Raw genomic sequence first — 27,144 nt, forward strand, 5'->3', positions numbered from 1 at the left:
CGCATATTGTTTTCATACTAGATTAATATCAGGTAGGAAACTCGCAGCGTATTCGTGAATTTCCATATGACGTTCAGCGTGTCGTCCCACTCCTTTCATCACCAAATGCACGATAATTAAGCCACCCTTTGAGGAGTGCAATACGTGTATTATATTATAGATACCTGTGGTGTATGTGCATTTCATCTCTTTATGTACTGATTTATAATACAATACGGTGAGTACACACGAGCAATCATCCGACGTATAATGTAGCTGTATAATGTATATAGATTCTTGAGATTTTAAATTTTAGATTCTAAGTAGAGCGATGAATGTATTGATTTTACAGTACGTGTTGCGTTTGTGTTTTTATCCTTTAATTGTACTTCTCATGACTTAATGAATCATAAAATTTAATTTTAATCATTTAAATTATAATATTTGTATTTTACTTTTAGTATGTATATATTATATGTATTTATTTACTTAAACTAATTTTACTTCAACCAGTATCCACGATGTACAGTCGTAGATAAGTATCTGAAATTTGTTGTCCTAACGTGATTTTAACAAGGTTTTCTACTCATAAATCATTTTTCGAATTCAAAAAATTTTCATTTTATTACTATTTATTTTCGTTTCCATGATCCCACAATAGTTACGATAAACCTGTTGCACTATATCCTGCACTATTTTTATTATAAATTATAATAGTCTATAATTTCACAAGTTGTCTACAGGCAGATCAAATAATAATATTACTATAACAAAAATCGATTATTTTGATTTTTTGAAAATTGGACAACATAATATATAATAAATATAACGTAATGTATACGCCTAAAAATCGTACACGCAATGTCGACTGTCTAGAATATATTGATGTACATAATAAATTACTTGTAAAGTTAATACACTATCTATATACAGTCGTAAAAAACAGTTAAAAATGCCAAAGAGGGCAGATATATTATATATGTATGTATAAGTATAACTGCGCAGTTGTCATATAATACAATATAAACTGGCCGCGGAGTGCAGACACAAAGACCGCGTAAAATCAAAATCTGTTTTATTGTCGATAAAACACGAGTAGGTAGAGATGCACTATAATAATAGCTGGTTTATAAATTGACGGACAAGGCCATACCGCCATGCCTTGTTTTAAGAGGGTTCACCTTATACACTGAAACCTATGCTAAGGTAGGTATTCTATATGCAGATGATTATTATAATATTGTTAGTTTTCAAATGTATGTAATTAGTAAGGCTGTGATTTCAGAGCTTTGTATTTTAGATTTTTTCTAATGATATTACATACGGGACTCGGTTTGGTATTAATTTGCTTTATATTGTCTTATTGAATAAGTATACCTAATTTCATTTTGCATGCTTTGAAAATTTTCCCTTTAAAGGGAATTTTTTAATTAATATAGTTTTTAGGTAATTTTATATATTATATATTCTACTATCAACGGAAATAATTAATTAATAAAACTTTAGGCTTAATCTTGGAGAAACCATTTATGACCAAACATTATAAAACAAATAAATTAAATGCCTTTAATATAAAGACATATGAATTAAGTACGATGTTTATCAGACATAACCATACAATGAAAATGGTCAGGTTAGTTGTAAACACCAACTATATAATAAACATACTCAATTTATTACTTTAATAGTTTAATATAAGGTTGTTACAGAATCTTTTTAACCCTAGTAAGAATGTAAAAAAAAATATTATTATTATTGTTTATAATGTTTGAAATGTGCGAAAATAATCAAAAATATGTATAAAATAGTTTGAAAATCTAAAATGATATAACTGAAAAATATATAAAATGTATTTTTAAGAGAAAACAAAATAAGTGATCTAGTCGACCAGGGGTCCTATTTTTGAAAACAATCCGTAAGTAGCCGATCGATTTTATCGAAGTAATATAATATAATATGTAGTAGTAATTGTTGCCATCATGTCTGTAATTCGTACACATTCCTAAATCCTATTCAAAATATCGTCACGCGTTTACAGAACCTATTTCTACAGTGGCAGGGTACATTAGTTTATTCGCCTATCTATATTCACAGGTTTCGTTACTGTAAACAATATAAATATAATATGATTTATATTGTCGTCATCAAATGTATATGATACATATATGAATATGATATATACTATACACTGTAAGTATACATGATATGCTTATATATGCATATATAAGTGTATGGATATAATAGTGCAGTACGGAGGATAGCGACGGGATATCATATCTGAGCGGCTGTGCTCGTCCGGCGAGACTGTCAATTCGCGTTATCCTCGTGAACGGTTTTCCATCTGATAGAAAAAAAACGTCATTTGATACGGTGATGACTATAGGACCCAACCCTCATCGGACGATGGTAGCGGCAGTACACCTTCAATGCATACATATAACACACGTCGTATATAGTTTAATATAATTTATAATATTTTATATACACACTTGCATAAACTACTTATAATATAGTTATTTAATATTCACATACGTACACGAGTAAGTACTCAACTGTTCAATAAGGTCGCTATAACACAGGAATACAGAAAGCGACAGTGAAATGGAAAAGCGACTAATTGATAAAAATGATTAATAAATAATTAATTTTCATAGGAGACGAAAATCATGCATGAACATTTTTTTAGGGTGGAGGGGGGAACGAACAAGTACACTTTGTAACCAATTTTTGTATCCTCCTCTCTAATTAAAAAAATCTGAGAATACCACTATGTGCGCTGAGATTCATAGCATATTTTATTATATTATAAAATGTACACATCAGTTTTGCGACGTACAATAATAGTAATAGTGTATATGACTGTCTAAGAACTATTATAACAAATTATTTTCTTCTTTAAAAAAATAAATTATTATAGAACTTTTGCCGAATTTTAGTTCGAAAAAAATCGATGCGATCCGCTGCGCATGCCGCATTGCCACCATATAATACGCATAATGACGAACACACGACACGCGACGATGACGTTCGTCGTCAAAAAAAAGAGAAAAGGATTAAACCTTTGTGGCGTCCCTTAAAACCATCCATTGTCAGAGTCGCACGTCGGTCCGAAGTTTTAATCGGCTCGTGTCTACGTAGGTAATAATGCTTGGAGTTTTCTTTTGATATGAGATTTCCACAAGAATGGAATTTAATTTTTAATTTTATTTGCTTTTGAGTGATTATACGTTGAGTTTATAATATATAGGTACTAATATTATATAATATACGCGAGATGGGGTTTGGCCAAAAAGTTAAACTGTAATCCGGACTCACAGATTTTCCTTTTACCATCCACCTTAATCCTTATGACCTTATACTTACAGGCCCTCTGACGATGTCTTCTCAATGATCTATTTATAGGTAAAATAGTATGTACTTATGAGTGCTACGACTCGTTTATGGGATTTATGTATGTATTTATATGTACGTTTTATAATACATATCTACGGACAATCGTTTTCACCAAATGTGTATTTCTTTCTCTTTTCTATCAAAATAAATAATGTTTGATTGATTCCAGTTCCATCACAACAATTTTTATACCTATAAATATTAAATTTAGTATTATAAACATTTAATTGTAAGCATGTAGGGATACTGCAGTGTTGTAGTGTACAAGGTATACTACAATAATTTTTAAGTGTTTTTTATAAATTTTGAGTGATCTTAATTTAATGTAATTTAAAAAATATGTTTCTGTGATCGCTCTTTTTGATAGAAAGGAGGTTAGAAGAATGAGTAACCTTATCAACAAAATTTGAAAATTGAGGCTACATTATTATATACAATAAGCCGTAAATTGTTTACATTTTCTAAATGATTTTTATATACTTTTGCATTGGAATGAACATCAATTTATTAAATTGTATAAACGAAATAACAAATGAATAACGAACTAATTAGAATCTGTTTTTCTTTATTTTAATCAATTATTTCATACTATAGTTTATAATATAATAATATTATTATACTATGATAGAATTTATTAACTGGAGATAACTGGTAACTACTAATACAGTTACACGTAGTCAAATATATTGCCTATACAAAACTCCTTAAAAATAAACAAAATTTATAAGTTCTAAATTACAGATTATACTCAAAAATAGTGTCAACAAAATTAAATCTAAAATTAATAAGCAAATATGCATCATTCAGTTGCAAAATAAAAGTTTTCACATACAATTAATTTTAGTTGAAAAAGTTGTAAAATTAAAATATTTATCTATTATTTAAAATTCATTGATTTGAAATCGTTAGTTGTTATACATTTTCAAAGTTCAAATGTGTAATTTTTCGAATTATTAGTAATTTGTTAAATGTAGCTAGTAATGCTCCGGACTATTTTTCAGATAATTTATAAGTGATAACATATCATTATTATATACCCCACCCCCGTCTAAATTATCAAAACAGAAAAATATTTTTTACTAATAAAATATTTATGTACAATAAATATTGTACAATACAATATACATTTTGAGATCATTTTAAAATTTGATTAATTGGCACAAATAGTTTTTTAATATTGAACGGTTTTCAATTGGATTTTAGCAAAATACATTAATTTCATGAAACTTAACTAATTAAATGAGTCAATTTGTACAAGTTTTGCATTATGTATAAGCGCTATTTCAGAAATTTTCCACCACCTTACCTCAGTAATAATAGTGATATGATTTATTGTTTTAAAATATGGAGCGATGTTCTTTGATATATTTTAGCGTATTTGTAGAAGTTTTACAACCAACATACATTCATAAAAAGATGTAAGATAAGTTTTTTTAAAAAAATTGCAACAGGTGACAGTGGACCATATGAAAAAAAAATTGTGACTTTTTTACGTTTTTATATGCGTATATTGTTTTGGTGACACAAATTTTATATGAAATAATCGTAGATGTGAAGTTTTGAAATCCTAAAACCTACCTCTTCAATCATATGTATAAAATTAAATTAGAATTTTCCTACTTTTATATTGCAATAAATAATTGTTTATAATGAAAATTGATAAGCTATAACCTATTTTAACTATTTGTTATTACATACATTTTTTTTTATTTGTCACAGGATAATCAAATGTTTTTTCTAACAAAAAATAAGCCAAATAATGTAATAAATAAAATAAAAATTATTATTATTTAAAGTCTTGGGTACTTTGAATAGTTTTAGCTTTTAGGTATAGATCTAAACCAATCATTATACGAACAACAGGAACTGGTATTCGTATTTCTGTCAAACCTACTGTAGCGTACTTGGCGTGACAAACTACTGCTTTTATGGAGTCACTATGGTCGAATAAAAACAATTAACTAAAAACTGTTATAAATTTAAACTTTAAATTGATTTGAATGATATTTGTATAATAGTCTTAGACAAGAATAAAAGGAAAAAATTTTCTCTTGGTATTTTAATTTGAAAATGTAATAGACCAAAGTCGCTTTACGGAATGCCCTGTAGGAATGATAGGTTGTATCACTAATTATATCTTATACTTTAAATCTCAGTAAACATTTTTTTTTTAAATAAGTAATTTAAAAAATATCACTGATAAAATATAGTTAAAAAATTAGATTTATTTTGTGAAAACATTTCATTATAATTATTTCAAGAAGTATAAAATTGTCTTAATTAAAAATTACAAAAAAAAAAATCAATAATGAAATGATAACTAATTAGTATCGCGAGTAACACGGATCGCATAATATATATAAGTATATATACGCAAATAATAATTATTTTTATTAAATATTGACGAATCTAAAGCAGTTTTCACACGACCCCTCTGTATAATATATAATATATACTAATTACTATTATAACACTATGTGATGATAAGAAAAACTAATAACAACTCTGCCCATTATGTGGTTATTATATTACAATAAATACTATAAAATATATTAAGTAATACGTTTATAGGTACACATACAATATATTGTAGCAACTGCATGCTGCAATTCACTACACGCGTGGTAGGTTACGGCCAGGAGAGTGGGATCTTTGGCATCGAGAAGGACGTTCGACCGACCGCCACGCCGGTGGAAGAAAACAACGCAAAAATAATAATAAATACATGCCTAAAGTGTTTTTAATTATTTTTCATCGGGCACATGGCACGCGGTTTTCGCGGGCATCAGTCGGACGTCGGGTTGGCGCTGCAATAGCACGATCACGCGCGCGCCGTCCGGTTTACAATCGTGTTTTTTCGTATTTTTATTATTATTAATTTTACCATTCGCGTTCCGTTTCCCTACGACAACGTTTATAATACCGTTTATGGCGTGTCGCGATAAATATTTTAAATCGTATATTAAATTCGTTGTAGGTACCCATATATATTATATTTTGATACGTTTTTGAATCTTATTCCTGATGTGCCACCAAAACACCATGACAAAATTATCACCGCTGTGTACACAATAATATATACTAAATCTGTTAGACTATTGTAGTATATAGGCACCGTTGTTATTGATCATACGCGGCTCCCGAGACTTCCGCAACAATGACCGAAAAGCCTAGGGTCGTATCGGCGTGCATGAAACGTATCATTCGGACCAACGGACGGGCGCAACAGAGACCTTTGATATCAGGTATCTACGAATATAAAATATATATTTTATACAACCATATAGTATCGATCGCCATTTAATATTTATTATTGTGGCACACAATAAAGTAGAACTTATTTTATAATAGTTTTTTAATCAATATTGAATTATAACATATTGATATGAACGTTTAAAATATAATGACCAAAGAATAAAAATCATTTAGGACTGTTAGGTCGGGTTATGCGATATAATAGTCTTACATCACTACATCACAATACCTTATGTACTGCATAATATTATAGGTATAATATACTCAATTTTACGTCGTATTTCTTGAATATGTGCTTACAGCGTTAGAAAGTTTCATGATAAAATAATGAATTTTTAAAAAAGAAATGATTGGTTGTAATAATATTGTTTGACTAGTATTGAATTAAATTTAAATAACTTTTTTGTATTTTGTATGCATAATCAAATCGGTCAACCTCATAATATAATAGATTACTAATTTTCAGCTTTGTTTTTACATTATAAAAAATGACTGAAATTGAAATTTAACTGCAAAGAAAGTATGTATTTATTCGATAATATGGAATTTCCTGCAGTTTCATTATGTTTACATTTTATGAAATATAAATACTGTAGAGAATAAATTCAATTTGTTCTAGAAAAAATAATTCTAGACTTTGAAAGTACTACATATTAGTGGCCTACAGTAGGTAATTAGAGCATATAACTAAGTATAATATTATGTTTAAAATATATAATAATATACGTATAATATAATATTAACACTTTTTAAATTATGAGAAGGAATGGCACTATTCGAAACACGTTGTTAGGTTAATACACTTTTAATGTTTTGAGATCCTATTTATTTCCATTTCTTTGCACATTTAAAAAATAAAAGCAATTAACAGCAAATTCTTATATACTAACATATAATATTACGTAGATATATTTTTTTTTTTACAAAAACATAGTTTATACTTCATATAAATATTAGTTACAGTAAGGTTCCTATGTATTATGTTTATGTGTATAGAAATTTAAGATTTTAGAACAATACTTTAAACATTTAAATTATCCAATATATTTAAGATTGTTAAAATTGTAATATCGTATACTTGGGATACAATCGGCTAAAGAGTATAATTTGATCAGCATATTATATTAAGTCAACGTTTACAGGCATTTTTACTGCTTAAAAATAGCATTAAATAGTATAATAATACCTACTTTTATCTTTCAAGAAATATAATGTAATTTAAATATCCAATTTACTATACATAGTTAGTCCGATTAAATAGTCAAAACTTTATTATTATTGTTTTAGGTATAAATTAAATTTTTATAAACTTTTTTTTCGTTAAAATTATATTTTAATTAAACTTTTTTCAAACATTTAAACTTTTTAAGGGGTAATTTACTAATTTATATTAAATGGAACATTTAAATTATATTATAGTAAAAACTTTATTGCGGTGCACTATGAACAAAAAACAAAACTGTAAAAAAGTATAAAATTAAATAATATATAATATAATTTATTAGGTAATTTTGATTTTTTCAAAAGAGTATATACATAACACGCAAACAATTAATATGGTATTATGTAGATTCTGCATTACAAATATTATAACTTATAAGCTGTAAGTCAAATATGTTTGAGTACAATCAATAAAACTTTTTTTTTGCTACTAGTTACTATATAGTGTATAATAGCATTATATCTATGTAAACATACCTAAGGAGGAATATATTTCGCGTAATTGATTTATCACCATCACATATACATAATACAATAAATAGCTATACGGGAAATATGTATTTTAGTAGTTGAGTCCGTTATAAATGTACAATTAATTTAATTACAGTATCAAGTATATTCAAATCTGAATATGAAATAAACGACAACGTAACGTGCAATAGAAATTATTTGATTTAAAAAAACTAATTTGCCTCAACTGTATTTGGCAATACCCGTCAATTTAAAATAATTAAATCAAGTACCAATAAGTATCAACATATAGTATGAAATCGTAAAATTTCGGTGATTTATTAGTAAATAGATACAAAGATTCATGTTATTTTAAGCGGCCACAACGAATATATTTTTATTATTGTGACTGACAACTAAAAAAAGTTAGACGAAAAAACAAACAAAATTCTTAGTTTAAATATTTTTTTACTTATATTATTTAAGACTTAAGTATTTATAATATGTTCAGCCTGTTCAGGTAAATTTGAAATGCATATTTATTATTAATTTGTATTTTGACGTACCTATATGGCTGTAAGTAATTTCAATTGTTGTTTTGTTGTTAAACTTAATTATTTCATATAAAATAAACGTAAAATACGCTTCGAGTTTACTCTTGGTTTGTTTGACATGTCCTTTGAGTTGAAGTGTGTACGCATATTAGTATCTACCTATATAGACGCAAGTATAAAATAGCAAATTCTGTACATAATATTATGTACGCATAATATGATATACCTGTCACTAACCTTGTCCTTCAATATCAAGTTCTATTGTAGATTTTACTTTTTATGTATAATATTATAATACTACATAGAAGTTGGCATTATGTCACAGCCCTGCAGATGGAAGATATTTATATTTCCTAAATTTCATATATGCTTTGTATTACCTGCAACTTACAAGTATTGATGATCGCAATGCTCACATCATACAATTATTAATGCATGATCTATAACACGTGCACGTTTATATTAAACAAATTAAAAATAAAACACATGAGTTAAATCTGTGTATTGTACAATAAATAAAATAATAAGTAAAGATACCATAAAAATGTTTTATTGTATTATTAATTCACATTTATGGAGTAAAAAATATAAATTCGTAATGGTTTTTTTTTTTTTAATTGTCAGCGCAAATAATTAGTACATCATAATATTTGGCTATAAACGCGTGTATTATTTCCCACGCATAATAATATTTTATAACTATATTACCTGTTACTATACACTTATTCATACGTGTCTTTGTTTTCGAGTAAAATTGTAAAAATAAATATACCTACATAATTGGGCCCATAAGAATAATATTATGTTACTCGGGTTGAAAGGCCGATGACATCTTTCAAAAAGTCATCGAAATTATAGAGTTGGAAAAGGAAACTCAGATTATTATCTAGGCATTATAATTTAAAGATGCTCGCAATTTGCATAAATTATCTGCATACAATACATAATGACAATGTTATTTTTCACAATAAAAACTATTATTGTTTTTTTTTTTATTAAAATGGGATTTATTAGCTTTTAATTCGTGCAACATAGAATATTGTACAAAAAAAAGTAGGTATTATATATCATAAAAAATTATCGACTAAATGTTAGTAAAGGTAAAAAAAAAAAAAGTACTGCATCAGCCGGGAATCGAACCCGGGCCGCCCGCGTGGCAGGCGAGCATTCTACCACTGAACCACTGATGCTCTTATTAGTTAATGATAAAATGTCTGTATTTTACAACTAAATAATATTAAATTATTACGAAAACAATATGATTTTAATAAATAAAAACCCAATTCTGTAAATTTAATTCACATTCATCAATAAATAATAATATACGTATGTAGGTACCTATCGTACCTATAAAAATTCTAAAATAACTTACATTGTGTTTGTACTAATATTTTTTTTTTTAAAACTTATATATTGTTATATTTTATTTTTAACATCCAAACTATGAACAAATTTCAATTTTTTTTTTTTTTTTAATAAAACTGAAGTCTATTGACCAGCTACACGTGAAATTGTGTATTATATATAATAAAAATACATTTGAATAACAGCTAGCAATTTTTTTGAAAATGTATTTGTGACATGCCAACATACATTATCTATCTATACGTCGTGTTTTAATAGAATAATATAATTCAGATAGCTATATACTATCATAATATGACAGTATGTGCACTATAGCTATAGGTAGGTAGGTAGTTATAGGTAGATATAAATAAATCTTTATCGGTGGCATAAGTTGACTGAAAGAGCGCCAACTTTAGGAAAATTGTAAATTATAAATAAAATAGAAAATGATTTCAGTGTTCTGTAAACAATAAACATACTACATAATAACACTAAGACGTAATCATATGTACCTAAGTTCAAACCAGATTTTGTATTTTTATGTAACAAGTAGCTGGAAAAATCTAAAAGTAAAATATTATATACCAACAGCATCAGTATACCGAATTTATAAGGCAACTATTACCTGTAGTTAAATTTCTTTCCTTTCGTCATTTAACAAATGATCAGCCCTTTTCCCTAAACAAAATTCTAGCTACACCGTTGACTTATATTTATAGTGTATACATGAAAACGTTTGAGCATGTTTTGGTTGAGCCAATAATTTGAATATTTAATCTTACAATATAACTTATAGTACTATAAAAAATTGAAAAATGTGTATCCGCTCAACACAGCCTATTATTCAGACTACAACAGTCCGCATTTTGTTAGTTTTATTATTAATGCCTTTATAAGGCTATAACCTATATATTAATATCAATATAAGTAATATAAATATATGATACGTACCTAACTGTCATAACTAGGGACAGTTTTAAACTGAAATTACACTTTAATATTAAAAACATTTGTTATATGTCCTGCAGCATATAAAGGCTGCTGATATAAGCAAACTATAATAGTCTATAATGTGTATTTGTATATTATGTAGGGCAGTAGCATATATTTCTAGGCCGTACTAAAATATCAGATCATACGACATACGAGTAGAACGTATAAATTTATATCACTTAAACCTACCTTCCTACTTCCAACTATATTTTTAAGTTGGCACAGAAAATAAATTGCAATGTAACATTGTAACTATTATTTTGACTTCGAAATTATTAAAATCAAGTTTGCAGACCGTGCAAAGTGTCAAGGATTGAGAACGTCACGAATGTCAAAGCGCTATCTAATTATTATTATTTTTTCATGTGATATAATTATACAATTGTGTATTACATGTATGCCATACAGGCCACAGGGAGTGTTTAAAAATCAAAATTTATGTTTCGAATATATAATATAACCTAACTAGGGGTCCTGAAGACGTATAGTGATCAAATATATTTTAGGAAAGTGGTTATATACCTATATATTTTTAATAAATAATTTCGGCGAGGGAAGGGTTTCATTATTTTTTTTCGTTAATCATCTAGCTATAGCTATTATAGCTCTATAGAGAGACAAACGTTTTGACTGAATGGTTAAGCTGCCCAATTCCCAAGACCCCTCATCTTAGTATCTTACACTTTTATATGTCTATATATCCAAAGTAAGATTTATTTAACTATACATTTATACGTATATATTTAACTATTTAACTATTTAAGTTTAATTTGTTTGTTTCCACAGTATCTTATGCTTTATATATTCCTATATTATGTTTTCAATAATAAATATGCTAATTTTTCCAGCTTATGAATTCCTACATTTTTTTTTTAATTTACATAAAATATTTAGTTTTTTACTAAATTATTTTTTTTCTAATTCACCACAAATACTGAATAATAAAACTTCTGAATCTTGCTTGACACGCGTTCAACGCCGGCAACGCGTTTATATATGTCTTAAAAGATTTTAGCATTAAGTCATTATAATATGTATTCTTTTTCAATGGGCTACTGACTCGTTTATGCATTAATTTCTTATATATTTCAGTCGTATAATAAAATATGTAGCTTTTTTTTGTAAATATCTGAAATATTAAAGGTGCAGGCCATAAGGAACAGACATAAAAAAATTGGTTTATTTTTAAATTTGAAGAATGGATAAAAAGTTTTTTTTTAATAATAATTAAATAAAAATAATTTGATTCAAATGATTCAATATTGTAATAAAAAATTAGTTAAATAAAATTAAGGAAAAATAGCAAAAATATCAACATATAGAAAAAGATGTGATAAAAAAAATTACTGCATCAGCCGGGAATCGAACCCGGGCCGCCCGCGTGGCAGGCGAGCATTCTACCACTGAACCACTGATGCTTGTATGAATTCTAAGAAAAATTACTTTATTTCAAATAAATATACAAACGTTTATTAATGTTAAATGATTAGTTAGCAAAATATAAATTGATATTATTGTTGAAATTTAATTATTTACTTCCAGGACTGAAGGCTATAAATTAATAAAATATGAAAAAATGTTTACATTGTAGTTACTTACATTAACCTATTATGTTTATTATTTATTAAAATATTAACACATTGACATTACTGTCATTACTTTATCCACCTTGTCAGTTGTCATCAGGGCCGAATATACGCTTAGACGCCCTAAGGCGGCAAATTTTGTAAGAAATTGAAAAAAAATCATATAAATATTTTATGCATTTATGCAACTGCGTAAATTAAAATTATATAATATTTAATATATTATATATTTGAAAAACAGAAGTAAATCCATGAATTTGACACATTGATTTATTGCTTATTAGAATTTATAATTACTTTTTTTGTTTATTATGACTACTGACCTAATTTCTTTAAAATGAAATAAATTTATTAGAAATAAACATTACATTTTTTTTTTGCTGAGGTAGGGGTGGCATGTTTAAAAGGGGCCTAGGGCGGCACCTATTCTAAATCCGGTACTGGTTGTCATTAAACTCGCTTTTAAATTTTTTTAATCAACGATAATAAAAGTACAAGTACTTTTGAAAAATTAACACATATTAAAAAAGATGTGTTCATTTATTCTGAACGGACGTTTATTCACGTTAAAAATAATTTTTTTAATTGTTAGTACACCGTATATAGCTGTAAAAGCTATATATTAAAATAGGTACAAATACATAAAATTTTATGCTACGTCGTATATTTACTAAGCGCAACAACAAACCAAACGTCGGAAAAACCTTTTGGTCTGTTTCCTAAAAGATCCTCGTTTATTTTTAACGATTATTGGTGCCGCTTCATACGAATCGTCAGCCAAAATTTGCATTTCTATTTCGATAGGCGTTGCGCTTATCGAAATAATCGGCAAAAAAACAGATCGTCTCGCTAGCGGTCCAGTCACGGAGTTCACTACATCCGACGAACCTTCGTTATGCGGATCATCGTCGGGATGCTGCAGTAACGACAACGTGGGAGCCGGTGATTTAGCTTCCACGGCTGGCGCCATCACAGCGGCGTTTACGATCGCGATCATTCGCCGCATCTGTGGCCCTGCATAATTGGCCAGCAGAATTGGCGATGGACGATATTCGAGTGTCTGCAGGATTCTGTCGCGATTCAGCGGAATCGCCATCGCCACCAGACGTCATTATTTTTATGTTGGGTATCGATCTAAAAAACGGTTTAGCGATTAAACCCGAGAATTCCGAGCTTTCCGAAATCTTCATGGTCTGAGAGTTTAGCGACTTTTTCACAATGGGAACCATCGAAGCCGGTTAGATTTTGCAATCGATCGTAATATCATTATTATCTTGCATGATTTATTTCCAACAACGCGTATAATATCAACGAAAAATGATTAACGTCAAGAGAAGCGAATTCATTCTAAAGAATTAGTCGATGTGTGTGCTCTTTGAAACAATACTGAAAATCAACTGCAGTTAGACAGATTTTGGGTAACGACGAATATTTTATATAGTAATGACAATAACAACATGTTTTTAATTATTTATTTAGTTAATTTATTATCGGCCATTCGGACAAAGGGAGTACATAAAATTAATACGAAATACAAGGAAAAAAGGGTGGGCAAAAGGGTATCGCTCTGCTGATAGTAGAGATGTAGAGTATGTCACTGGTCACTATATATATAATGGATGTGTTAAATTTGAATGCAATGATTACAGTCTACAGGTATCATTGTATACATAAAAGATTCTGAACGGAGATGATTTGTCAGTCTAGGATAATAATTAGTAGGGTATATTATAATATTAGCTATATTTAAATTGTAATATATTGTTATTTTACGCGATTTCGTAAAAATTAAATTTCAGACGTTCATAAATTTTTTTCTATTTTGACGCTTGAATTTTTTTTTACAGTTATTCGAAGAAAAAGTTATGGAAAACCTTGTTTTGGGTTTTTTTAACCTTAGGTGCCTATAAATCACAAAAATTTTATGAATTTTCAACTTCAAAATTACTTGCAAATTTTCGCGATTTTGACATATTTTGTAAACATTTGAACTTTAAATGCTTATTAACAAAAATAGTGATTTTTGATTTTTTTTTTTTTACTGTGATTAGTACAAAAAATAGATAACATTAATATAAACAATTAGTGAAAATGTGAAGTATTTACAATTACATTATTACAATGATTCGATTTTCAGTTACAGCAAAATAAATATTTTTAGGGGTTTTCCTGGCGCTTTTGAAAATTATTGAAATTTTTTTACTTCTGACCCCCCCCCCTTCTCCCAAAGTACCAACTAAATTAATTTTCCTTTTCAAAGAGGGACTGAAGTTAAAAATCAAAGCACTATTACTACTCCAAAACATGATGACAAACAAAAAAAAACATACATATACATCATTGTAAAATCAATACATTCATCATTCCGTTCATAATCTAAAAATGTATTAATTTATTTTGACAAATTTCATAGGTACTTATTTATATTATTTGATAATTATTATGATATAATTCTATGTATTACTAATAATTATTATATAAATTACTAATATTATACATTTATAGTTTATATTTTAATTTGAAAAATCTATATACAATTCTTTTTTAAATGTTGCCCACATCATTTTCATTATTTTTAAATCTCTAAAATAACAACTTATGTTATGAAGAATTTTATTTAAAATTTTTAAACTATTGGACTGGGAAAAAAAAGTTTGATTCACATTTATAGAAAAAAAAATTTAAAAATATTAAAAATTTATGTCAATAAATAGTTTTAAATTAATCGAAATATTTTGAAAATTTCATTTCATTGTTTATAGAATATTATAGTTTAAAACGTATTTAATTAATAGTGGAAAATGTTTCAAGTATCTCCAATTTATGTTTTTTTAACATCAATAAATAAATCATTGAGGATAATTCTTCATTAAACATCTGTCGTTCAAGTTCAGATATCTGAATTATAATCACTATAGTAAAGTATTTTTATTGCTCTAAGAGGTGATAAATAATAAAAAAGTTTTAAAATTCTACATCACCACTGTATAACAAATATATTCATCGTTATATCAGAGTCAAAAAAATTCATCATTTTAATTATATATTGACAAGAAATGAGGTCGTGAAGAACATACAGTCAATACAATCAATATATTATTATAATAGCGTATTATATAATTTATAGATAGTTTATCAGAAATTTAGAGCTTAAAAACTATTATTACATACTTCGTTAAGTAATATCACTAAATAAAAATGCTTTGTGTTATTTAACTGTATACACCTAACAAAACCTGGAAGAGCGAAATTATAACATTGCCGTCTTAGTAAAACTACTAACATACAACTTCGCTAGCCTCTTCGCTGTGCGTGATTTCATATTTATGCTATTGTTCAACAGCCAACGCTATATTATTATTTATTATAAATTATATTATGCGAGTATGTACTCGTTTAATTTGGTGATGTAGTGTGGTTTGCTTACAGCAGCTGATAGTGCTGACTTTTAATGTACATTATTCTATAAGCCATGACCGATTATTTGTATTGAAAAAATGGAAACATCGGAAACAGTCTCTTTTAATAAAGATTATACATTGAGAGTCTAGACTTTAAAATATGTCATAGCCATTAGGTATACATTAAGTATTACGGAAGATTAACAATTTCAGAATTGCTTATTTCTGTAATACTCAATAAAATTGTGGTTCACATATTGTCTGCAGTAATTACAGTATTACAGTCGTATAGATTTATCTAATTGTATTTGTTTATCACAAAACTTTAATTCTCATTTATGTACAGTTTGTAATATACGATTTAGTAAGTCGTTTGTTTTTATACAAGTACTATTTGAAATAGGTATACCAAAATAATATTAAGACATTTAAAAATATATTAATTAAACAAAAAACATATATAGATTAGACATTGGATCGCGTATAAAAAAATTGGAAGAAAAAGTAACTGCATCAGCCGGGAATCGAACCCGGGCCGCCCGCGTGGCAGGCGAGCATTCTACCACTGAACCACTGATGCTGATGAATACCAAAATTAATTTTGATGAAATTTAACCAAAATGGAGTTTGTAGCAATTTGTAGTGGTAAGCAGAAATGTTACGCACGAAAAAATAAGTTAACTATATACGTTGAACGTACTATATTTTAATTTAAGTCAATGTCGAGTGACATTATCGCAGTAACGTAATATGACTTGAATTAAATATATATATAGTAAATATTACAATGCCATATTATATAATGCTAACAATAATTATTATTCATTATTTCATTATAGTATTAAAATATTTTAGCCGCAAGTAACTAACGGTTATTCGTATATGACTAGCGTACTATGAAAATTGTCCAGAATCATAGTTATGTGCCACAAAAATGTAGGTAAAAACCACGTTATGTACAAATGTATATTTAAATCAGCGAACTAGGTCTGACGTATAAAATATAAATTGTATAGGTATCGAGTGCACTGACACCAGTTACACCCCATAATTAGGTAGGTAGTTTTTACGGATGACGAATGTGTTAAATTTTAATTCAATGACCAATCATTGATAAAAAAACGGTCCTTGATCGGAAACGGTCTATCATATTATAATATAGGTACCTACTACATATTTTATAAGAATATTTTATGAGGTATATAATATGCATAGTGCATACTGTATATTTTGCTATCTATTTATTTTTTTTTGAGTTATAAGATTGGTTGAACTAATTTTTGTCAAAAAAAAAACCTCATATTTATAATATTATTGAATAAAATATTGCAAGCTCTTAACAACTAATAACTTGTACATAAGTCAATTCCGATGTATCATTTAACGGTGTCTGTGTAAATGGGTTAGTTAAATAAATTTGAATATTTTGAAAATATCGTTGTATTTGGTAAATAATATTATAAATACGAAGTAGGTAACGGAATAATGCTTCAAGTCCCTATAAATCATAATTTAAAGATAAACCAAGATCGTTGTGTTCCGACTTAATAATATTTTTAAATAAAAATCATACTTACGTATTTTCAATATTTTTAAATAGCTTTAAAAAAAATGTATATGAAAACGTATGTTATATTTTAAAGATTTTTAATGAGCTTAAACTTGTTTATAACTTTTTGTTTATTTAAAGCACAGAAAACATTCAAAATATTTTGAAAGTTATGTCAATTATAAACAATTTAAAAATTCCCGTTTTTCTTATTTTATTTTTATTTTTTTATTATTATTGTTTTTTCCTATTATTTCCAAAAATATTGGAAATTATTTATTTTTGATAACCTAAACTACTCAGTATGTTTACTTTTCCAATTTGATGACAGTCATACTAAACACACTTTATTATAAAATCGAATAGTAGTATTGTTCAGAATTTAAAATGTAAATATTAATTACAGTCTATACTCTTTACTCTATATTATACCTTAGAAATATTTTGTTCTTTAAGTGACCGTAGCACCAAGATTTGTTTTCTCCGTCTAATAATAATAGACATAATATAGGAACAAAGATATATTCTATATTTTCACGATTACGACTCTCTGGTTTAGTTTAGGGCAAAAGCACCTACTATATATATTTTATAAAGAAGAATATTTACTGAGCAATGAGCATTGGCCGGATACATTTTTAATATTTATATTTTTGAATATCTTATGAATGGTTAAAAAAATCAAATTTATTTTAAATTAAAACATAACGCTTATATTTATAAAAAATGTAAATAAACATTAAACATATTTGTTATTTCGCTTTAGTAAAATCAATTAACCACTTTATTCGTTTTAATTTTAATCTATTTTAAGTCTGAAAACATTTTTTGATTTTTAAATAAAAATGTAAATAGTTGTTATAATGCTAAACTAATTTTACTTTATAAAGTTATAAGAAGTAATCGCTAATCCAAAATCAACAAGTGATATATAGTGAGGGTGACCATAGGGTACAATATTGTTTATACATAAATTTGGATAGTTATAAAATTATAATCTACATATACCTACTATTAATTCAAACGAACTGTATGATTCGCATTTTTAGTAATATAATTTATTTTTAGATTATTCAATACACATATTTCATGGAGACGGCCCTAAGGAAGTTAGAAATGTAATTACCTTTATCATATTATAGCATTTTAATTTTAATTTTTAACGTTCGCTAGTTTATTTTTTCGACGACTATCGTCAATTGTGTCTAGTTAAAATTATTGTATATTTTATTACTCTTTATATGAAACTATGCGCTTGATGTTTATTTAATCTTAAGCATGACATCATTTTCAAGGCTGGGAATAAACGACTTAAAAAGTTTAAGTATAGTTACTTTTAACTAAGTATAGTTAGCTAAATGAGTTACACTTTTTTTTAGGTAACTTTTAACTTAACAAGTACTTTTTTTTCCGTGATATGCACTATATGCGGTTACTAATCAATTATTAATTGTATAGTCACATTTCTTATGTAAATCCCATAGATTTAAAAAATAATAGAAAAATTTGTTGCTTAGAATTTTTTTTCTTATAAAATAATTATATTTATAATTTATTATATTATAATATATTGTAAATAGGTACTAAATTGTAAATTGTCGAAGTGTGAATGCGCTATTTTTAAATTTTAATAGGAATCGTAAAAAATAACGTAAATATCTATAATAATTTTACTATCTTGCCTAAACCTATACATATTAAATCTCCCAAGCACAACAATATCATTATTAGTATAGTATATTTGCTCGACTTTATTAATTTCTAACGCATTAAAAGAATATTTAAATAAATCTTTTCAACTAGATGAATCATTTGTTTAATCTGATTATATTTTTTTATAACGTATGTCATATATATTACTTTGTGTACTAGTATATAAATATGTAAACATTATATGAGTCATCTACTTTCCATTAAAATATACTATCTAGATAAAATCTAATATATTTATGTTATTGTTAAAATAAATGATAAAAATTTGTGATATATACTTTTGATAATAAGATATTCGTACCGTATGTATGAATAATATATTGATTTATTTGGATATTTTAATGAGTGTGATTAATAATCACTGATTATAAAATCTTAATATTATATATTGCTCAATTGACAATTATTAGTTATTACCTAATAAATTATTTTTGCATATTATTAATTATTATCATAGACAGCAGAGTGCACACGGGTCTTTATCATCATAGGGCTCACCATTGGGCTGGCTATCTTTTTAGTTTTCATTTTGAACAGTTAACAATTGATATGATATTCATTTTTAGTTTCAAATTTCAGTTTTCTAAAATAATTTCAACCAATTTATTCTAATGTTGAACATATTATGTGCAAATATGAAATTGGCCAGTAGAAAATAAGAAAAGTTGTATAGGTATATAAAACAATAGTGTACTATATACTATATATATATTATATATTATATTATGAAAATAAAATATTGGAAATGTGTTGGTTAAGAGAAATCAAAATACATCAACATATTATTTCAAATTAGTTTATCTTGAAAAATGACGAATAACAGGCAACTGTAGTTATTGGTAATAAATGTAAAAGCCTTCGCTTGTCTATAATAGCTTCAACTTCGTATAATATAATATATATACTTAGTAAATATATACAGACATGCAGTATATGTACGGAGTAACGTCATGGTGTCAAGTAAGGCAAATTACGTTATTTTCATGCAGTATATATTGTCGCATTTGAAGTTTTGTGTCACGGGAAATATCAGCAATTCGACCTCGTTCAAAAATCGTTTGATGGCAATGGTACACCTGCAGGCGTCTAACAATAATATATGATATATAATATAATATATAATTGAGAGAGAAAATCGCATTACAATCGTAAATTACGTTTTGGAGTGTATTCGACAAGTATATATCGCAGGACCCGACCCGGCGAGGTCGGTGAAACGCGTATTTTTCTATTCACAGCATAAGTATCTACGCATAATAACTAAAATGACGAACATCATATAGTGTTATAGGCAGTAGAAGGTACTTATTCTATTCGAGGACGGCCATGTGCATATAGATGTAGAGATATTTAGTCGCGTTCGTTGGATGAGAAATTTTGGCATTGGTCGGGAGACTTTGGAAAAATGTTGATGGGCTTAGTTCGTGATAGACTCCTCGATCTACGTTTCTGGTTATATTTCAATTAAAAAATATATGCTATATTATTATTACGCACACCTATTATAATAGGTATAATATAGTGCTGGTATTCTTTCAAAATTTGTTAATTTTTTATAAAAAGAAAATTAATCGAATAATACAGGAAAATACTGTATAGGTACATTTGAATTTTGTTTAACCACTCATACTTTTCCCATAATATGATTGATACATATTTTTAAATTTAATATTGCTCCTACTCTGTTCTTATCCAGAAAATGATGGTACTAGCCACATAATTTAATAGGCTAAAAAATATGAAATAAACATTTTTTTGATGATTACGAAATTCTTAGATTTTTAATTTTATTATATGATTTAATTTTACGCAAAATAGGTAGGTGCTTTGCATTTTTTAAATAGAAATATCCTATTTTGATAGGCTGAATTATTAAAGTCGTTTTGATCTGTTAAATATGGCTCTAAAATCAAAATTGACACAATTACAACGGATTAAAGTTTAAATTTAAATCTGACTAAAATAACGTGTTAGTAAATTAATGCATTTTTCACCGATCATTTTCCAAGTATCCTTTTATTTTTATCTTAAATTTAATTATTTGTATTTGAGTCAATTTTTGTTTTAGAACCATGGTTAAAGATCAAAATAACTTTAAAGTTTGTTTATACAAATCGTATTGCTATTTAAAAAAGTGCATGTTATATAGTCCGCAATGAAAATAAGGTTATCTAAATACTTAAAAATCGCTAACAAATGTACATTTCAGTGTTTCCTGTATAGTTTTTCACAAAAACCCCATTTCTATTCGATGTCACTAGATGGAAATATATCATATTATGATACGAAATACAATGACACTGCAGTTTATTATATATACACATTTGATTTATTTTGAATATATACATGATGGTGCAGTAGCTATAATAACACAAAAATAATAACGTCTCAGTACATATGGTACAGAAGTGCAGCGATAAGACACCCAATGCAGTTATAATGATTACACGTGTATCACAGTCTACTTGGCGAAGATCGCGTGTAATTGGCGCATTAACTCGTGCGGCTTGGATCATCATCTGCACGCGTCGTATTTAATAATTAAATTAATGAACTATATATTATGTAAATATCAACATTTAACATAAAGCGTATGTAGGTCCATATATAACGGTTTAAGAGGAAATTGCTTATAATAGTAGGCATAAGGTTTTTTCCTACACACTCGTTTAGGTTGCGGTGTTTATATAATATAATATGTAGATAATAAGTAATCGTAGGTATATTACTATTGTTTATTATTAAATATATACAAATTATTAGAACAATTTTTGTTCAAATTTGTTTTTACTAAATTCCTAATTATCCGTATTTCATATTTATTTTATTATATTCAGCATTCTTGTTTTCATTTATATTTTAATAGTCTATTACCTATACAAAATATAAACAATTAAGATTAACTAAAATGGTTTTAATAGCTTATAAAAGTTGCTACCGATCATTATTTTATTATTTATATATAAGTATACATATAGAGATTTTTTTTAATTGTTCGATTCGTTCGCCAACGAATTATTTAAAAAAAAAAAATATTCTGCTATTTTTTTTTTTAATTGCACATTTTTAAGTTAAAATAATATTTTAACAATAACTGTATTATAAAAGAGCTAAAACGGTAACCATGATGAAATAAATATGAGTAAATTGATTAAATGTGAATCATTTCAATATATTATAATTTATAATATAATTTATAACCATTATTAATCTTCAACCGGATGTTTAAGTTAATATTATAGGTAGAAATCTTTCACAAAGAATGCATTTGGCCATTTGGGTATATGATTTAAAAAAAAAAAAAACAATAAAACTACTAATATTACCAAATATTTGACAAAAAAAAACATTTTAAACCATTCACCACAAACAAGAATTTTGTTTTTAAAATTACAGCCTAAAGCTGTTAGTGTTTTACTTCAATAATACATTTAACATTTAAGTATAATACAAATATTTTAAATAATTAACATCTACTCATATGTGCGCTCGTTAGAAGTGCAGGGTGTACGTTTTTACATTCTGCATAGAATCACAGATAATTTTACGTAATTAAATTTCAATTTAATAACTATTTAATTCATTTTATTATCAATAATAATTGTACATTATAACATTCCAACAAAAAATGCTTTGTGCGCACACATATATACAATTTACATACACATCCTCGAATAACCTATGTACCGAATTTCAAAACCATTTTATACCACATACACACACACATTGCCATTTATTAATATTATAGATAAATTGTGATACGATGTATACTAAAAATAGATGAATATAAAATTAATTGTCGGCATTCGCCCAATGTAATCATTCTGACATCCACTAAAATGTTATACTTATTCTTTAACAGTTTTAATAGACCTATATGACATGGTCGCCCGTCGTTATCATATAATATCCGTATGATGTCTGTACATATTCTATGCAGGCAATTCAAAAAGTTAAAAGTACTACGTGTTTAATATACGAATTACGAATATATGTGTTTTCTATAATATATTGAAGATAATTATATAGGTACTCTATATAACCATTATGATTTTTACGCGTATAGCGTAGTAGTGTAATACTATATTTGTCATTATCTCGTAGTTATTACAATTTACGTTACAATATTAGAATTTTCTCCGTAACTGCAGCACTGCTGCACACACTCCAGTCCAAGGATAAGTGTTAAAGTGTCCGGATACGGTGCGTACACAGATAGGTCAGTGTAACAATATAATATTGCTTTATATTATAATGTATATATATATTATGCGTACACCACAGTGCGCCGCTGTGTATCCTTAAATAAATAAATATAATTATTCTTTTCGTTTATATTTTATTCGCGTACGTATAAACCTATATACCTACATACATATATATGTATATAATGTGTGCAATAATATTATGGTAGACGCCGCCAACCGTTACACCCCATGTGCACAATATATGATAATGCTTAATTTATTGTGCATATATATAATAAGAGTCCATTACAATCCACATGATATCGTTTATTTCGCTCCTACACACAAATATACAAAAAGTAGCTTAATTTAACGTATATTATGTCTATCGTAGCCCGTAGGTATAGCGTTTCTAGTCGAATCGTCGCAGATCCGTCACACTGCTGAATATAATATAATATACAATGTATACACTTTCGTCTCTCGGTCGCGTTCTCGCCCACGGGGTCATCTCTATAACGTCTAATTTATATATTATAATAAATTCTACAATAATAATGTATAATGTTATGCTGTTTATTTGTACTCCGCTAGTGACGTGACAACGAGATTACAAAACTAGTACTATCTATTTAATCTAATCGTATTATAACAGTGTGTGGTGAGCTTATAAAGACTAAAATAACGTTTTTTTCGAGTGTTTCAATTCAGCTATTATAATACATATAAATATAAGTTTATATCTTATTCAGTTTTTTCACGAACCAAAAAATTGGAGTAAACGAATGATATAATAATATTGTGCTTACCACATTCGAGGAGTACCTATTCGTAATGCAAGATAAATTATAAGAGGGTTTTGAAGAAGATAAAATTATTTCTTCATTAAGAACACATTTCCGATTTACTCGTCAAAACATCAACATTACGTCATCATTACTCACTAAATAACTAAATCTACATTAAAATTATATTCATTACAACTTTCTGTAAATACCGTTTGTAACGTTTACATTATAATAGGTATTTAGTTTATAATATAACTATAGGTACTAGGTAGTCAATTAACAGAAATAGATGACAGAAAGCTATCTAAGTTATATATTATCTTTAAGATTTAAAGTTTTGGCCTTGGAAAATGGAAATATGTAATGATAATCTTAAGTAAAAAATAAGTATATGTATATTTTATCTTGACTCTCCATATTCTTATATGTTAATATTATTCTAATATCAGCATTACCCATAAAATCTATTGAATTTATTTTAAATTTACAATGCTGTAATAGTAATAGCAAATATATTATTTCGATTTATTGATTTATTACATTATAATACGAGTGGAAGAGTACAAATATTCCAAAGGGGTATTCGTATAAATAGATCCATAAAATAAAATTTGAACTGTATTATAGCTATGAATGCATATAACCTCTTGGCTCTTTTATTGATAAATTAATGTGCATACATACAATTTTTATACATTTTTTTATTAGTATTAAAAATAGGCCATTTACATAAATATGGATATGATATGGTTTTAATAGTAATAACCAGGTAATAGAACAATTATATGAATTGCCAAAAAGACATCACTAATAATTAGTAATTATTATCATCACTATTAGTAATATGCAGTTTACCTACTAATTAATTTAAAAAAAAAAAAATTGAATACAACATTATCAATTATTACTTATAAAGTTATATATAACAGTTATGAATCATATTAACTTAATTTCTGATAAAAAAGGAATCATTAAAATATTAAAATTATACCCTGGAGGTAAAAAGTAACTGCATCAGCCGGGAATCGAACCCGGGCCGCCCGCGTGGCAGGCGAGCATTCTACCACTGAACCACTGATGCTGATATTGAGTACCAAAATTTTTATACTCCTTAACCCTAATATCAAACGTAACAATTTTATTTAACTTTAGAAAAAAAATATTTTATATAATCTAGATTCTAGAATTGTATGTACCTATGTACGTAATTAAAAAAAAAAAAATTATTCAAATAGATAACATTTTCAATTATATTGTAATATTTTTGGCACATAAAAGATTAAAGTATAGATACCTATCAAAAATTCATTAATCCGTGCTATTTGGTACACGAAAAAGTTTTTACAAGTTAAAACGTCGCAAAATCAAAATGATCGCGAAAAAAAAGCGAAAAAAATTGTCAGAATTTCAGATTTCTATGTGTAATAAAAATATAAATAATATAATATTATGTTGCATGATGCATATTATAGCATATATCACATAGAAACGAACCCGTGTGGCAGCTGGCAAGTATACCTATTATTTTTCCACTGAACCATGATAGCTGCAAATGAATATTGTTGGAAAGGAGACGGGTTTCGACGAAACTCTGGTCTCTGACCGCAGTATTAAATTTTCAATTACCGACTGAACATCGCTCATCAGTGTCTATAGGCTGTACGCAGCCATATACACATTAATAAAACATTAATTTGTCCCATACTTCTGAAAGCTTTCTCCGAAACGAATGAGTTTTTGCAACCGAGAAAGTGTGATTCTGCGTCCTGCACAGTTCCATTATAAATAGTAATTATTTTTAATCGTTATCACTGTGTTTCTATTGAAAGTCAAACTCATACCGAACTCGGTGAATTTATTTTTCTCTTGTCCATCACCTACCTAAACTATTTTTGTGTAACTTGATAATAATACGAGAATTACCAAAATGTTATTATATGATTAGGTACAGTTATACAGTTATACTTACATCTATTTCCATTTGATGAACTCTTGCAGGATGCTTACATTATCTATTTATGTGTATAATAGTTACGAGCACAGGGTATTTAATATACTCGCATTACGATGATGCTTTCCAAAAGAAATGCTAACAAGTAACAACCTAGTATGCAATTATTGAACCATTAATTATATTATTATATTTATACTATTAGATACAGTTCTACACATAATATATAATAATATATTTATATAAAATATAGTAAGTATCTTTAGTCTAAGTTTCTATATAAATATACCATGGTTTTTCTACAAGTTATATACAAGTAATGCATTTATGTATTTAAAATTAATTAGTTACAAATTTCATAGCCGTGTAGACAAATTAACTACCTTGTACTCATCTATAAAACGGTTAAAAATCTCTAATTTTAAGATATGCTCATTGTATTTGATTTTTGAAGCAATTATATACACCAATATTATTTCTTCATGACATCGTAATGTATAATTATGAGTGGAATAGTCATTCGGTTTTCAGAGAAATCGACTAAATCCAACACATTGACTAATAATACAAACAACATTCAATAATGTTTAATCTATGGATTTAGATCATAATTTATTATGATGATTAAAAATGATTTTATTTCATACTATAAAGACCAAATCCCAAATAAAATAAATAGATAATATTATTATATATAAAGTGAACAATTAAACTTATTAGTTATTAGCTAATCGCTAATGCATTGCAGGTAATCCACCTAACAGTTAATTTTATAAA

General features: G+C 26.9%; 1 protein-coding gene and 4 non-coding genes across 5 annotated transcripts in view; 1 reads left to right on the plus strand and 4 right to left on the minus strand.

The window, feature by feature from the left end:
- The first annotated feature begins 6,150 nt into the window (after positions 1–6,150).
- LOC113555618 overlaps positions 6,151–27,144 on the plus strand; it is a 38,896-nt gene continuing 17,902 nt past the window's right edge. The window contains exon 1 of the mRNA XM_026960080.2: positions 6,151–6,617. Within this exon, the coding sequence (XP_026815881.1) occupies positions 6,530–6,617 (88 nt within the window). The 5' untranslated portion in view covers positions 6,151–6,529. The remainder of the gene's footprint in view (positions 6,618–27,144) is intronic.
- Positions 9,972–10,042, minus strand: Trnag-gcc. Its single transcript has one exon. It is a non-coding gene; the product is annotated as a tRNA-Gly (tRNA).
- Trnag-gcc lies at positions 12,540–12,610 on the minus strand. Its single transcript has one exon. It is a non-coding gene; the product is annotated as a tRNA-Gly (tRNA).
- On the minus strand, positions 16,689–16,759 carry Trnag-gcc. Its single transcript has one exon. It is a non-coding gene; the product is annotated as a tRNA-Gly (tRNA).
- Trnag-gcc lies at positions 25,427–25,497 on the minus strand. The gene has a single exon. It is a non-coding gene; the product is annotated as a tRNA-Gly (tRNA).

This window comes from Rhopalosiphum maidis, chromosome 4 (assembly GCF_003676215.2).
Source record: "Rhopalosiphum maidis isolate BTI-1 chromosome 4, ASM367621v3, whole genome shotgun sequence".
In the NCBI taxonomy this organism is placed as follows: Eukaryota; Metazoa; Arthropoda; class Insecta; order Hemiptera; family Aphididae; genus Rhopalosiphum; species Rhopalosiphum maidis.